Source organism: Dendrobates tinctorius, unplaced genomic scaffold (assembly GCF_039654945.1).
Source record: "Dendrobates tinctorius isolate UK_male_01 unplaced genomic scaffold, ASM3965494v1 ptg000092l, whole genome shotgun sequence".
Lineage (NCBI taxonomy): Eukaryota > Metazoa > Chordata > Amphibia > Anura > Dendrobatidae > Dendrobates > Dendrobates tinctorius.
This window is the reverse complement of record NW_027361760.1, coordinates 4336055-4352414: the sequence shown is the minus strand read 5'-3', so window position 1 is coordinate 4352414 and position 16360 is coordinate 4336055. Positions and strand designations below refer to the sequence as shown.

General features: G+C 43.2%; 1 protein-coding gene across 1 annotated transcript in view; it reads left to right on the top strand.

Annotated features, from left to right (window-relative positions):
• Positions 1-16360, top strand: part of CDC34 (cell division cycle 34, ubiquitin conjugating enzyme) — a 102580-nt gene that overhangs the window by 41004 nt on the left and 45216 nt on the right. Inside the window, 1 exon segment of the mRNA XM_073586292.1 lies at positions 14913-14999. Within this exon segment, the coding sequence (XP_073442393.1) occupies positions 14913-14999 (87 nt within the window).

Genomic DNA, 16360 nt, shown 5'->3' with positions numbered 1-16360 from the left:
TGGCAATGCGCTGACGGCATACGTTACATAGCAGCACTAACGCTATGTAACGGATGCGTTAACGCAGACATAGACCGCCATTATGTAGCGCATTGCTAACGCATGTCATAATCAGCATGCATTCTGTGACGGACCCTTGGATGCAGGCTGTAGCGTTCGTGGGTCCGTCACCGCTAGCACAATGTCACGCACGGTGAGGGAAAGCCAAGTGTAACATAAAGGGAAATGGGGAAGGGGGCCCAGACAATAAGGAAGGGATTTGGAGACCCCTAGGCTAGATCTAATCTCTCCCTAGAACTCCTACCGAGTCCCTATATTGGTTCCTCACCAATCGCCGAGCCAGAACCTGAGGCCCTGAATCTCCCTGGGGCCTAGTCCTGGATTAGGGAACGGGAGGGAGATGCGCGCTAGACAGTCTCCGCTAAACTAAAGACGGTAAGGGGAGAACAGGGGAACATTTAGCTGAATCGCCTGATACGGATACCAGAAGGGGGATTCTAGACACCAGGAGAACTCTAAGAACGTCCAACACTCTAGCAAGCAGAAGTGGAAATGAAGGTATTACCTGCACTGGGTCACAGCTGAGCCACTAAGAAGATCCAAACTTCTCAGGGCAGGAGGAGGTCCACACTGGGTCCTAGAGGCAGATGGTTCAGGGAGCAGTCTGTATGGACAGGTGCTCAGACCTTCTGAGGCCTGACGCAGGATGATAGCCTGTCACCTCCGAAGGGCTCATGACACAGAGACAGGGAAGCTGCGCTAGTGTGATCACTAAAAGCGATCACAAAATTATTATACGTTGAACGGACTGCATTAACGCAATGTGAACTTAGCCTTAATGAGTTTGGGCCAAAGTGTTTTGTCAATTTTTGTTCTTTTACCGAGTAGTAAAGTATAATTCATTACTTTGCTGAAGTGGTCCCTGTTATGTACCCCAATGATCTTGGCATTGCACATATTCCGAAAAGACATCCTCAAAGCCCTTCAGAAATCCCGGCTAGATTTCAGCAGAGTGCAGAGAGGGAAACATTCAGACAGTTCTCCTGACAGTAATCTCCCCATTCAATGATTTCCCTGGCTTGCCAATCCACCACCAGATTATGTCTGACCAGCCAGGGTAGGCCCAATACAATTGGAGTGGGGAGCCCCTCTAAAACATAGCATGGAATTATTTCAGAATGAGTCGGCCCCACCCTCAGTTTTATATTATGAACAATTTGTGTGTGAGTCTTCTGTGCAAGTGGAGCTGAATCAATGGCGAAAACGGGAATAGGCTTAGCTAATGTACAGCAAGAAAGACCATGAGTTCTCACAAACTCTGCGTCCATCATACTCCAGCTCCACTGTCAAACACAGAAATCTTCTCGGCCTTGCTCTCTAGCACCACCTCTGCTGACAGGACAAATCGGGAACTGCAAGCAAAAGAAAAATGCATGACCTGCTTATCTAACTCCAGACCCACAAGAGTTAACCGAGTACCCTTTTGCCTTGGTACCAAAGGGCAGGCTCCAATTAAATGACCCTTTTTCCCCACAGTAAAAACAAACACCTTTTTTCTTGTGACTCAGCGGAGAAGTACTGGGTGGCGGCCCCTCCTAACTGCAAGGATTCTACCTCCTCCCCCAACACAGGTTCATTGCCAGGCTGATCCCCGGACACAGGGGAACGACTCCCACCAGAGGGACCTGGGGAAAGTGGTCTTACCCACCGATCCCGAAGGAGTCTATCCACACGTATAGCAAGCGAGATAGCCACCTACAATGACACAGGAGTCTCATACATAGCTAGAACATCTTTTAGTTTTTCAGAAAGACCCTCACAAAATTGGCTTTTAAGAGCCGCATCATTCCATTTTGTGTCAGTTGCCCACCTACAGAATTCAGAGCTATATGACTCTACTGACCGGTTTCCCTGCAGGAGGCGGCGAAGTCTAGACTCCGCCAGGGTAAAGGTCCCGTCACACCAAGCGATGCACCAGCGATCCCGACAATGATACGACCTGGTCAGGATCGCTGGTGCATCGCTACATGATCGCTGGTGAGCTGCCAAACAGGCAGACACACCAGCGATCAGGACCAGCGAGGAACCTGGTATCCAAAGTAAATATTGGGTAACTAAGTGTACGTGTCGCTTAGTTACCTGCTGTGTACCTTGGATACCAGCGTGCTCACGCTGAGAGCTGGTATCCAAGGTAAATGCCGGGTAACTGCTGCAGAACCTCCCGACGGAGATCAGTCACTTCCAGAGACAGACAGCGTAGTCGCTCAGCCAACTCAGGGACTGCATCCATCTCCAAAGGGAGAGAGAGAAAAAAAACCTAATAAAAAAAACACAAAACTAGGAAAACAAATGAACTACGTGTCAGTTTTTTTTTTCCCCCTCTAAACAGTGTAACATAAAGGGAAATGGGTAAGGGGGCCCAGACACTAAGGAAGGGATTTGGAGACCCCTAGGCTAGATCTAATCTCTCCCTAGAACTCCTACCGAGTCCCTATATTGGTTCCTCACCAATCGCCGAGCCAGAACCTAAGGCCGTGAATCTCCCTGGGGCCTAGTCCTGAATAGGGAACGGGAGGGAGTTGCGCCCTAGGCAGTCTCCGCTAAACTAAAGACGGTAAGATGAGACAAACAGGGGAACACTTAGCTGAATCGCCAGATACAGATACCAGAAGAGGGATTCTAGACACCAAACTGGAGCACTCTGAGAACGTCCAACACTCTAGCAAGCAGAAGTGGAAATGAAGCTATTACTCGCACTGGGTCACAGCTGAGCCACTAAGAAGGTCCAAACTTCTCAGAGCAGGAGGAGGTTGACGCTGGGTCCTAGAGGCAGATGGTTAAGGGAGCAGTCTGTATGGACAGGCGCTCAGACCTTCTGAGGCCTGATGGAGGATGATAGCCTGTCACCTCTGAAGCGCTCATAACACACAGACAGGGAAGCTGCGCTAGTGTGATCGCTAAAAGCGATCACAAAATTATTATTATACGTTGAACGGACTGCATTAATGAAATGTGAACCTAGCCTTAATGAGTTTGGGCCAAAGTGTTTTCTTGTTAATTTTTGTTCTTTTACCAAGTAGTAAAGTATAATTCATTACTTTGCTGAAGTGGTCCCTGTTATGTACCCCAATGATCTTGGCATTGCACATACAGTGGGGCAAAAAAGTATTTAGTCAGTCAGCAATAGTGCAAGTTCCACCACTTAAAATGATGAGAGGCGTCTGTAATTTACATCATAGGTAGACCTCAACTATGGGAGACAAACTGAGAAAAAAAAATCCAGAAAATCACATTGTCTGGTTTTTTTTCATTTTATTTGCATATTATGGTGCAAAATAAGTATTTGGTCAGAAACAAAATTTCATCTCAATACTTTGTGATATATCCTTTGTTGGCAATGACAGAGGTCAAACGTTTTCTGTAAGTCTTCACAAGGTTGCCACACACTGTTGTTGGTATGTTGGCCCATTCCTCCATGCAGATCTCATCTAGAGCAGTGATGTTTTTGGCTTTTCGCTTGGCAACACGGACTTTCAACTCCCTCCAAAGGTTTTCTATAGGGTTGAGATCTGGAGACTGGCTAGGCCACTCCAGGACCTTGAAATGCTTCTTACGAAGCCACTCCTTCGTTGCCCTGGCGGTGTGCTTTGGATCATTGTCATGTTGAAAGACCCAGCCACGTTTCATCATCAATGCCCTTGCTGATGGAAGGAGGTTTGCACTCAAAATCTCACGATACATGGCCCCATTCATTCTTTCATCTACCCGGATCAGTCGTCCTGGCCCCTTTGCAGAGAAACAGCCCCAAAGCATGATGTTTCCACCACCATGCGTTACAGTAGGTATGGTGTTTGATGGATGCAACTCAGTATTCTTTTTCCTCCAAACACGACAAGTTGTGTTTCTACCAAACAGTTCCAGTTTGGTTTCATCAGACCATAGGACATTCTCCCAAAACTCCTCTGGATCATCCAAATGCTCTCTAGCAAACTTCAGACGGGCCCGGACATGTACAGGCTTAAGCAGTGGGACACGTCTGGCACTGCAGGATCTGAGTCCATGGTGGCGTAGTGTGTTACTTATGGTAGGCCTTGTTACATTGGTCCCAGCTCTCTGCAGTTCATTCACTAGGTCCCCCCACGTGGTTCTGGGATTTTTGCTCACCGTTCTTGTGATCATTCTGACCCCACGGGGTGGGATTTTGCGTGGAGCACCAGATCGAGGGAGATTATCAGTGGTCTTGTGTGTCTTCCATTTTCTAATTATTGTTCCCACAGTTGATTTCTTCACTCCAAGCTGGTTGGCTATTGCAGATTCAGTCTTCCCAGCCTGGTGCAGGGCTACAATTTTGTTTCTGGTGTCCTTTGACAGCTCTTTGGTCTTCACCATAGTGGAGTTTGGAGTCAGACTGTTTGAGGGTGTGCACAGGTGTCTTTTTATACTGATAACAAGTTTAAACAGGTGCCATTACTACAGGTAATGAGTGGAGGAAAGAGGAGACTCTTAAAGAAGAAGTTACAGGTCTGTGAGAGCCAGAAATCTTGATTGCTTGTTTCTGACCAAATACTTATTTTCAACCATAATATGCAAATAAAATGAAAAAAAAAAAACACAATGTGATTTTCTGGATTTTTTTTTTCTCAGTTTGTCTCCCATAGTTGAGGTCTACCTATGATGTAAATTACAGACGCCTCTCATCTTTTTAAGTGGTGGAACTTGCACTATTGCTGACTGACTAAATACTTTTTTGCCCCACTGTATTGTGTTGAAGTGTTGTCAAGCCAATTAATAAAAAAATGCTTTGCAAGCTATTAAGTAGCAAAAGATGGACCAGTACTTAGATCACCAATCCCCACCACTCCCATGATAGCACTTCAAATCCTCTATTCACCGCCCCTGTTCTTTCCGGTCTTGTGATGCTGTGTTAATACAATATGTAATTGCTGTAGCCAATCACTGGGGGCGTTTTAACACCACTGCAGACGCTTCTAGATCCAGTGATTGACTGCAGCTGTCACATGTTGGTTCAACACATCATTGTTGGATTAAAAGTCCAGAAACTGGGGGAGTATCAAGTATTAGCATGGAAGTGATGGGGATTTTTAACCCCTTTACCCCCAAGGGTGGTTTGCATGGTCATTACTGGGCCAATTTTTACAATTCTGACCACTGTCCCTTTATGAGGTAATAACTCTGAAACGCTTCCATGGATCCCAGTGATTCTGACATTGTTTTCTTGTGACATATTGTACTTCATGTTAGTGGTAAAATTTCATTGATATAACTTCCGTTTATTTGTGAAAAAAGCAGAAATTTGGCGAAAATTTCGCAATTTTCCAAATTTGAATTTTTATGCCCTTAAAACACAGAGATACGGCACACAAAAAACTTAATAAGTAACATTTCACATATGTTTACTTTACATCAGCACAATTTTAGAACCAAGATTGTTTTTTGTTAGGAAGTTATAAGGGTTAAAATTTGACCAGCGATTTCTCATTTTTGCAACACCATTTTATTTTTACCGACCACATCACATTTGAAGTCACTTTGAGGGGTCTATATGATAGAAAATACCCAAAAGTGACACCATTCTAAAAACTGCACCCCTCAAGGTGCTCAAAACCACATTCAAGAAGTTTATTAACCCTTCAGGTGCTTCACAGGAATTTTTTGAATATTTAAAAAAAATGAACTTTTAACTTTTTTTCAAAAAAAAAGTGCTTCAGGTCCAATTTTTTTTATTTTACCAAAAGTAACAAGAGAAATTGGACTGCAAAAGTTATTGTGCAATTTGTCCTGAGTACGCTGATACCTGATATGTCGGGGGAACCACTGTTTCTGCACATGGCAGAGCTCAGAAGGGAAGGAGCGCCTTTTGTCTTTTTCAATGCAAAATTGGCTGGAATTCAGATTGGGCGCCATGTCGCGTTTGGAGAGCCTCTGATGTGCCTAAACAGTGGAAACCCCCACAAGTGACCCCATTTGGGAAACTAGACCCCCCAAGGAACTTATCTAGATATGTGGTGAGAACTTTGAACCCACAAGGGCTTCACAGAAGTTTACAACGTACAGCCGTAAAATTTAAAAAGAAAATCAAATTTTTTCCACAAAATTGATCTTTTCACCCCCAATTTTTATTTTCCCAAGGGTAACAGGACCATAAAAGTTATTGTGCAATTTGTCCTGAGTATGCTGATACCGCATATGTGGGTGTAAACGACTATTTGGGCGCATGGCAGAGCTCAGAAGGGAAGCAGCGCCATTTGACTTTTTAGGCTGGAATTGGGATTGGACGCCATGCCGCGTTTGGAAAGCCCCTGATGTTATACCAGAAAGGAAAATGGATGGCACTCACCGGTTAAAATCTTTATTCAGATACTCTAAAACAACGGCATAGGGAGGATGGGAGCAGGAGTGGAAATGACAGCCGTTTCACGCTTCAGTAGCGCTTCTACTGGTCACAAGTGAGTGGGACTGGACTCACCTCTTAACAGAGGGAGATAACCAAACCCCACCTCCGGTGCCTAAACACATGTGCAGCAATTACCCTTAACCATTAAAATGCTTTTGAAAAACAAATACAAAAAAACAAATACAATAAAAGCAGCTTATTACAAAAATATAGTCATGTCCAATCTTTCATTTAAACCAGCGTATTCCTTCGCCCGGGTGCACATAATTCATACGGCCTCTCTTTTTAACAGAAGCTTATGCAGATCTCCCTGCGCTGGAAGAGACACCTTTCTGGTATAGCCGCTGTGACTAATTGCTTTGGAGTGGCACCCTGGTTTCTGGAGCACTTCTTACAATACGCATACTTGCAGTATAAGTTTACACAACTCTTTCTGCGGTGAATAAGCTTCCCGGCTGTGCGGATTAACGCTTTGTTGGAAAGCCCCTGATGTGCCTAAACAGTGGAAACCCCCCCACAAATGCCACAATTTGGAAACTAGACCCCGCCAAGGAACTTATCTAAACTGTGTTCCAAATTATTATGCAAAAAGAGTTTAGGAGTGATAAGGTTAGAATTTTCTTGTTTGTCATTTAAACTCATTCATGGTGATGTGTGCTCTTTATATCACTGAAAGCAATTGCAGATACCTGTGCAAATTAGTTTGGCAGGTGTGTCCAAATAAAGGCAAGACTACTTAAGAAGGCTGTTCCACATTATTAAGCAGCCTACATTTTTTGCCAAAATGGAAAAGAAAAAGGATGTGTCGGCTGCTGAGAAGCAACAAATTGTGGAGTATATAGGTCAAGGCATGACTACAATCAACATTGCCAAGACACTTCATCGTGATCATCGTACAATCAAGAAGTATGTAGCTGATTCCCAGCACACACATGTGCGTGCTGATAAGGAAAAATTGAGGACTCTTTCCAACAGGCAATTGCTTCAGGTTAAAAGAGCAGCTGCAAAAATGCCTTGTCATAGCAGCAGACAAGTTTTTGAAGCTCCTGGTGCCTACAACGTCCCCCAAACAACAAGATGCAGAGTCCTTCAGAGGTTTGCAGCTGTGCGTAAGCCATCCTGTCGACGACATCTATCCACTGCACACAAGCGGAAACGGCTCCAGTGGGCCAAACGATACATGAAGACTGACTTCCAAACTGTTTTGTTCACCGATGAGTGCCGTGCAACGCTTGATGGTCCAGATGGATGGAGTGGAGGATGGCTGGTTGATGGACACCCCATGAAAACACGGCTAAGGCGCTAACAAGGAGGAGGTGTAGTAATGTTTTGGGCTGGAATCATGCGGAGAGAGATTGTCGGCCCCTTTAGGATCCCTGAAGGGGTAAAGATGAACTCCATAATCTATGTGGAGTTTCTAAAACAGCACTTCCTGCCATGGTTCAAGAGGAAGAACTGTGCTTTCCGCAGCAAGATCATTTTCATGCATGATAATGCACCGTCTCATGCTGCAGATAACACATCTGCATCTCTGGTTGCCATGGGCATAAAAGAGAACAAACTTATGGAGTGGCCACCATCTTCCCCTGACCTCAACCCCATTCAGAACCTCTGGAGCATCATCAAAAGGAGTGTCTATGATGGTGGGAGGCAGTTCACATCTAAGCAACAGCTCTAGGAGGGTATTCTGTCCACATGCAAAACAATTGAAGCACAAACCATCCAAAAACTGACAAATTCAATGGACGAGAGAGTTCAGAAGCTTCTTTCAAACAAGGGGTCCTATGTGCAAATGTAACATCACCTAGAATAAAGTTTTGACTTGAAAACTGTTTGATTTCATTTTGTAATAAGCTGATAATGCTTATAATTTCACAATTGACCATTTTATTGTTCAAAATAAAAATAAAAAGGTTGAAAACTCTGCTGTGCATAATAATTTGGAACATGCATTTTGAGTGTTTCTTATTTTTAAAAATATACTGTTTTCATAGGCAGTTTGTTCAAAAACATTGCAATTATACTAGAACATTAGATGACTAGAAAATAACAATGACTGCAAATCATATACCGTATATACTCGAGTATAAGTCGATCCGAGTATAAGTCGCCCCCCCTAATTTTGCCACAAAAAACTGGGAGAACTTATTGACTCGAGTATAAGTCTAGGGTGGGAAATGCTCCATAGATTATTCCCCCATATGGTGTCCTCAGTAGAAGCTCCATAGATTATTCCCCCATATGCTGCCCCCATAAGAAGCTCCATAGATTGTTCCCCCATATGCTGCCCCACAAGAAGCTCCATAGATTGTTCCCTCATATGCTGCCCCCATAAATAGCTCCATAGGTTGTTCCCCCATATGCTGCCCCATGCTGCTGCTGCATGTAAAAATAAAAAAAATGACATACTCACCTCTCCGTCGCTGGGTGTCAGATTCTCACCTGTCCTGCGTCCATGGCTGCTCACCGCTATCTGCACGTCATCAGTCAGTGACGTTCAGACTGCAGGGGGCGCGGCGCGCACTAACCACGTCACCGCGCCCTCTGCTGTCTGAAGTCACTGACCGATGACAGACACAGACAGCAGCCATGGACGCAGGACAGGTGAGTATCGCTATACTTACCCGTCCTGACGCTGTCGCTTGAGTCCCCAGCTTCTCCGCGCTCTCTCTTCCTGCATTCAGCGGTCACGTGGTGCCGCTCATTAATATGCGCATATTCATGAGTTTTAATGAGCGGCACCACATGACCGCTGAAGGCAGGAAGAGAGAGCACGGGGAGAAGCTGGGGGCTCAAGACACATTGTCAGGACGGGTAAGTATGACCTGACACCCCCGCCCCCCCTCCCCCTCTGACCCCTTTGTATATGACTCGAATATAAGACGAGAGGGGGACTTTCAGCCCAATTTTTTGGGCTGAAAATCTCGACTTATATTCGAGTATATACGGTAGGTAATTTAGAGAAAATATGAGGAAATATTTTTTGCATAATAATTTGGAACACAGTGTAGATGTGTGGTGAGCACTTTGAACCCCCAAGGGCTTCACAGAAGTTTATAACCGGACGTGAAAATAATAAAATCATATTTTTTCCACAAACATGATATTTTAGTCACCAATTTTTTTATTTACCCAAGGGTAACAGGAGAAATTGGACCTGAAAAGTTGTTGTCTAATTTGTCTTGAGTACGCCGATACCCCATATGTGGGAGAAAACTACTGTATGGGCACACGTCGGGGCTCGGAAGGGAAATTGTGACGTTTTGGGTGGTGCGTTTACACCGTTCCGCGTGCGGTAAAATTGATAAAGCGGTTTTATTCTTCGGGTCAGTACGGTTACAGCGATACCTCATTTATGTCTTTTTTTATGTTTTGGCGCTTTTATGCAATGAAAACAATTTTATATAAAAAATAATTATTTTTGCATCGCTTTATTCTGCGCGCTATAACTTTATTTTTTCGCTGATGACGCTGTGTGGCGGCTCGTTTTTTCCGGGACAAGATGACGTTTTCAGCAATACAATGGTTATTTATATCCGTCTTTTTGATCGCGCAATATTGCACTTTTTGTTCGGCGGTATGATAATAAAGGATTATTTTTTGCTTTGTTTTTTATTTCTTTTTTTTAAGGGGTTCGCTAAAGGGGTTAACTAATGGGACAGTTTTATAGGGCAGGTCGTTATGGATGCGGCGATACTAAATATGTGTACTTTTATTGTTTTTTTTATTATTTCCAAAAAATGAATTTATTAGGGAATTTTTTTTTTTTTAATCTATTTAGTGATTTTTTATAAATTATTTTTACACTTTTTTTTTTTTTACTTTATTACATTGTCCCGGGGGGACATAACTGTCATGTGTCAGATCGCTGATCTGACACATCACAGATCGCTGTGACAGATCAGCGATCTCACACAGGCACTGCAGCAGGCTTCCTCATGCCTGCGCTCTGCGGGCATGAGGAAGCCGCCTCCCTGCAGGCCCCCGAAGGTCCCCGCCGCCATATTGGATCCGGGGACCTGCAGCGAAGGAGGCCCCCGCAGCAGCACTGCACATCGCGCTGCTGCGGGGGTCTCAGGGAAGCACGGTTGGAGCCCCCTCCCTGCCGATGCTTCCCTAAACCCCCAGTACACTGCGATCGTCTTTGATCGCAGTGTGCCAGGGGTTAACGTACCGGGGGTGGTCCGTGGCCACCTCTGACATAGTGCCGGGTGTCAGCTGTGATAATCAGCTGACACCCGGCCGCGATCCACGGCGCTCCCTCTGGGAGCGCCGGTGATCGCTATGACGTACTATCCCGTCCATGGGCATAGGGGCCTGGGTCCCATGGATGGGATAATACGTCAGATGTCAGGAAGGGTTTTAAGGTATTACTACTTTTTCTATAGGTTTCTAGTTTTTTTTTATGGTGTGTGGTTTGTTTATTTGGTATCTGGACAACCCTCTAAGTGTTTATGTAGTTGTTCAAGCCAGCTTCGAAGATGACTGTTGCTTCCAGAGTCATTATTATTAGGGTATGTTTCCACGGTCAGTAAACAATGCGAGTTGGTGCTGCATACTGCTGCAGCGTCCTATCCGCAGCGTACAGATGTTACAGCATAGTGGAGGGGATTTTATGAAATCCCATCACTATGCGTGCAGGGACACCTCCAGCTTCCGTGCGTAACCGGACATGTGGCGCATCTTTCTAGACTGCAGCATGTCTATTTATCTTGCGGAGATGCTCAGTTGCTGCAAGATAAATATCACCATCCAGTGTATAGGATGCGGTGATTCCGCATGGTTCAATGAACACATGTGAAATCAACGTGTGCAAAAGCCGGGCATGTCCTTCGTCCAGAACACTGCCAATACTGACCGTGGAAACATACGCTTGATGTTTGTCCCACTTATTAGAAGTGGTGTCCTTACACATTTAGGCATGTAATATATATCTAATACAATCATACAATGATGTAAAAGGAATGCACCCAGCAAATCTGTGTTTGATGGCTGAATGGGTGGTGATTTGCTTCTGTGGTGTGCTTGGAACTCTTGAGTTACACAGTCCCTGCACTTGACATAGTAAAGTATATCACCTTGGCAAAGGGTTGTTCCTTTAAAAGAAGCATGTCATCTGATTCCTGCTTTGCAAACCAGAGCCCAGATGGAACCTATAAATACCAATGGGATTGCTCTGTTTCTGTTTGCATCAATAATGCTGCGGAGCCATTTTGCACATGAACTACATTTGTCTGCTGCTCTAGCCTAAACGGAATTGATAAATGGAATTTGCAAAGTGATGTGTGAAAATAACCTTCCATTGTGCCCATCTTAAACTTGAGAGCATTGTTACATATTAAAGGGAACTTGTCACCTGTTAAACTGTTGGCAACATGAATCAGAAGTTGGCAGCACAATGACAGGATAATTGATTAGTCTAGCTCCAACCCCAACTGACTTTCCAGCACTGCTAATGATGATTGACAGGTATTTCATGAGGAATGTGGGTGGTGGTGATTTGGGAGTGCAGATTTGGCTGGTCTTATTGTTGGGGAGGGGGTGGATCCAGGTAGATTTTCCAGAGCCTTTTTGTTACCAGTAGCATGGAAACTTTCTGTTAAAAGGTGATGGACTTGAAGGAGGGCTTATTTTTCATGGAATGAGTTGAGTTTAATGAGTTTCCATCTAAATCCCCAAAATATAGTACTGTGCAAAAGTGTAAGGCAGGTGTTTAAAAAAAATGCTGCAAAAGAATGATTTTAAAAAACAAAATAGAAGTGTTTAATAATTTAGTTTTATCAATTAACAAAATGCAAAGTGAATGAGCAAATCAAATTGTTATTTGGTGTAACTACCCAAACCTGCATCAAAACATCGGTTCTTCTAGGCACAGTGGAACACCGTTTTGAAAGAACTCGGCAAGGAGGTTGTGTCAAACTTCTTGAAGAACTAAACACAAATCTTCTGTGGATGTAGGCCTGTGTAAATCCTTCTGTCTCTTTGGCCCAGATAGACTCAATGTTGAGATCAGGGCTCTGTTGGGGCCGTATCATCACTTGCACAAATGAATCCTGCAGAATAAATTTTGAGCCACTGAGACACCTCCCTGATGGTATTCCATAATCTGCCTTAGTTTCTCAGCACTGAAGACAAAAAGAAATGGGCAACATTGAGGACTGTAGATGCAGTCAAGGAAACTTAGTACAGCAGTTGAAAGACATAACAAGCTTTCTTCCAATATGCTTGGCTCCAAATTTTTTCTACAGCAGGACAAAAACTCCAACCATACAGCCAATGTCTTTAAGAAGTATATTTAGAATAAAGAATAGCAAGGAGCCCTGGAAGTTATGACCCCACAGAGAGTGGATCTGTACATCATTTAGTCTATCTGGGATTATATGAAGAGACAAGAGAATTTGCAAAGCCTACATCCACAGAAGATATGTGGTTAGTTCTCCAAAATGATTGGTAGAACCATCCTGCGGAGTTTCTTCAAAAACAATGTACAATTGTACCTACAGTCATATGTAAAAGTTTGGGCACCCCTATTAATGTTAACCTTTTTTCTTTATAACAATTTTGGTTTTTGCAACAGCTATTTCAGTTTCATATATCTAATAACTGATGGACTCAGTTATATTTCTGGATTCAAATGAGGTTTATTGTACTAACAGAAAATGTGCAATCTGCATTTTAACAAAATTTGACCGATGCAAAAGTATGGGCACCCTTATCATTTTCTTGATTTGAACACTCCTAACTACTTTTTACTGACTTCCTGAAGCACTAAATTGGTTTTGTAACCTCATTGAGCTTTGAACTTCATAGCCAGGTGTATCAAATCATGAGAAAAGGTATTTAAAGTGGCCACTTGCAAGTAGTTCTCCTATTTGATTCTCCTATGAAGAGTGGCATCAAGAGCTCCTCAAAACAACTCTCAAATGATCTGAAAACAAAGATTATTCAACATAGCTTTTCAGGGGAAGGATACAAAAAGTTGTCTCAGAGATTTAACCTGTCAGTTTCCACTGTGAGGAACATAGTTAGGAAATGGAAGAACACAGGTACAGTTCTTGTTAAGCCCAGAAGTGGCAGGCCAAGAAAAATATCAGAAAGGCAGAGAAGAAGAATGGTGAGAACAGTCAAGGACAATCCACAGACCACCTCCAAAGACCTGCAGCATCATCTTGCTGCAGATGGTGTCACTGTGCATCGGTCAACAATACAGCGCATGCATAACGCCTTTTTGTATGTCCAAACAACTCAATCTTTGTTTCATCAGTCTACAGGACCTTCTTCCAAAATGTAACTGGCTTTTCCAAATGTGCTTTTGCATACCTCAGGCGACTCTGTTTGTGGCGTGCTTGCAGAAACGGCTTCTTTCGCATCACTCTCCCATACAGCTTCTCCTTGTGCAAAGTGCGCTGTATTATTGACCGATGCACAGTGACACCATCTGCAGCAAGATGATGCTGCAGGTCTTTGGAGGTGATCTGTGGATTGTCCTTGACTGTTCTCACCATTCTTCTTCTCTGCCTTTCTGATATTTTTCTTGGCCTGCCACTTCTGGGCTTAACAAGAACTGTACCTGTGTTCTTCCATTTCCTTACTATGTTCCTCACAGTGGAAACTGACTGGTTAAATCTCTGAGACAACTTTTTGTATCCTTCCCCTGAAAAGCTATGTTGAATAATCTTTGTTTTCAGATCATTTGAGAGTTGTTTTGAGGAGCCCATGATGCCACTCTTCATAGAAGGATCAAATAGGAGAACTACTTGCAAGTGGCCACTTTAAATACCTTTTCTCATGATTTGATACACCTGGCTATGAAGTTCAAAGCTCAATGAGGTTACAAAACCAATTTAGTGCTTCAGGAAGTCAGTAAAAAGTAGTTAGGAGTGTTCAAATCAAGAAAATGATAAGGGTGCCCATACTTTTGCACCGGTCAAATTTTGTTTAAATGCAGATTGCACATTTTCTGTTAGTACAATAAACCTCATTTGAATCCAGAAATATAACTAAGTCCATCAGTTATTAGATATATGAAACTGAAATACCTGTTGCAAAAACCAAAATTGTTATAAAGAAAAAAGGTTAACATTAATAGGGGTGCCCAAACTTTTACATATGAATGTAGAAGAATTGATGCTGTTTTGAAGACAAAGGGTGGTCCCACCAAATAATAATATGGCCCCAACACAGCCCTGATCTCGACATCATCAAGTCTGTCTGGGATAAAGAGACAGAAGGATTTGCACAAGCCTACATCCACAGAAAATTTGTGGTTAGTTTTTCAAGATGTTTGGAACAACCTCCCTGCCGAGTTCCTGCAAAATAGTGTTCCACTGTACATAGAAGAACTGATGTTTTGATGCAGGTTTGGGTAGTTACAAAAATAATGATTTGATTTGCTCATTCACTTTGCATTTTGCTAATTGATAAAGCAAAATTATTATCACTTCTATGTAAGAAATGTCGCTTTCTGATGTACTAATTTCTGTTATGCATTTTCCAGGCTCGGCTAAAGTCTCCTATTGATTATCCATATTCTCCCCCGGCATTTCAGTTTCTAACAAAAATGTGGCATCCGAACATCTATGAAGTAAGAATATGTAGATATAGCAGCAAAGGGATACTGTATAATACATTTTAATTTACTGTATGTAAGGAAACAGAAATTATCCTAACATATTCAGATATGTACTTTATGAGCAACACTTTCCAGATAGTAAAGTTCCGTTTTTACATGCATATTTTTTTTTTTTGCTCTAATGGAGAAAGGAGAATAAATGTTTCCATTGTACTCTTCTTCAGCCCAATTCACACATCACTATTTGTAAGCCAAACGCAGGAGAGGAACCTACTTACCGTATATACTCGAGTATAAGCCGACCCGAGTAGAAGCCGAGGCCTCTAATTATTCCACAAAAAACTGGGAAAACTTATTGACTCGAGTATAAGCCTAGGGTGGAAAATGCAGCAGCTACTACCAATTTCAAAAATAAAAATAGATACCAATAAAAGTAAAATTAATTGTTACATCAGTAGGTTAAATGTTTTTGAATATCCATGTTGAATCAGGAGCCCCATATAATGCTCCATACAGTTTATGATGGGCCCCATAAGATGCTCCATAAAGTTCATGATGGGCCCCATAAGATGCTGAATAGAAAAAATATGCCCCATATAATGCTGCACAAAGGTTAATAATGGCCCCGTAAGATGCCTCATAGAATAATGTGCCCCATATGCTGCTCCATAAAAGTTGATGGCCCCATAAGATGCTCCATAGAATAATATGCCCCATATGCTGCTCCATAAACGTTGCTGGCCCCATAAGATGCTCCATAGATATACAGTGCTGTGCAAATTAATTGGGACAAAGCATTTTTTAAGTAAAATCGTAAGATAGTTACCAGTCATTGATTCAAACCAGTTTTAACTGCTTTGAACAGGCACTCACACCACAGGCACTCACACCCGTTCAAAGCAGTTAAAACTGATTTGAATCACTGACTGGTAACCAACTTACAATTTTACTTAAATGCTTTTTCCCAATTAATTTGCACAGCACTGTATATGCCCCATGTGCTGCTCCATAAAGGTTGATGGTGCCGTAAGATGCACCATATAATGCTGCATAAAGGCTATGGCCCCATAACATGTCCCATAGATATATATGCCCCATATGCTGCTGCTGTCATTAAAAAAAAATGACATACCTCTCGTCGCTGGGGGCCAGGTGCCGGTGTCCTGAGCAGGCGGGGGACACCAGTGCGCCATGGGGGTCAAGTGCCGGTGTCACCGCTGGCTCAGGGCCCCAGCACCTGCGATATTCACCTGTCCCCGTACCACCGCTGCGCCCGCTTTGTCTCTTCCGGCTCTCTGCAGTGACTGTTCAGGCAGAGGGCGTGCACTAACCACGTCATCACACCCTCTGACCTGAACGTCACAGCCAGAGGA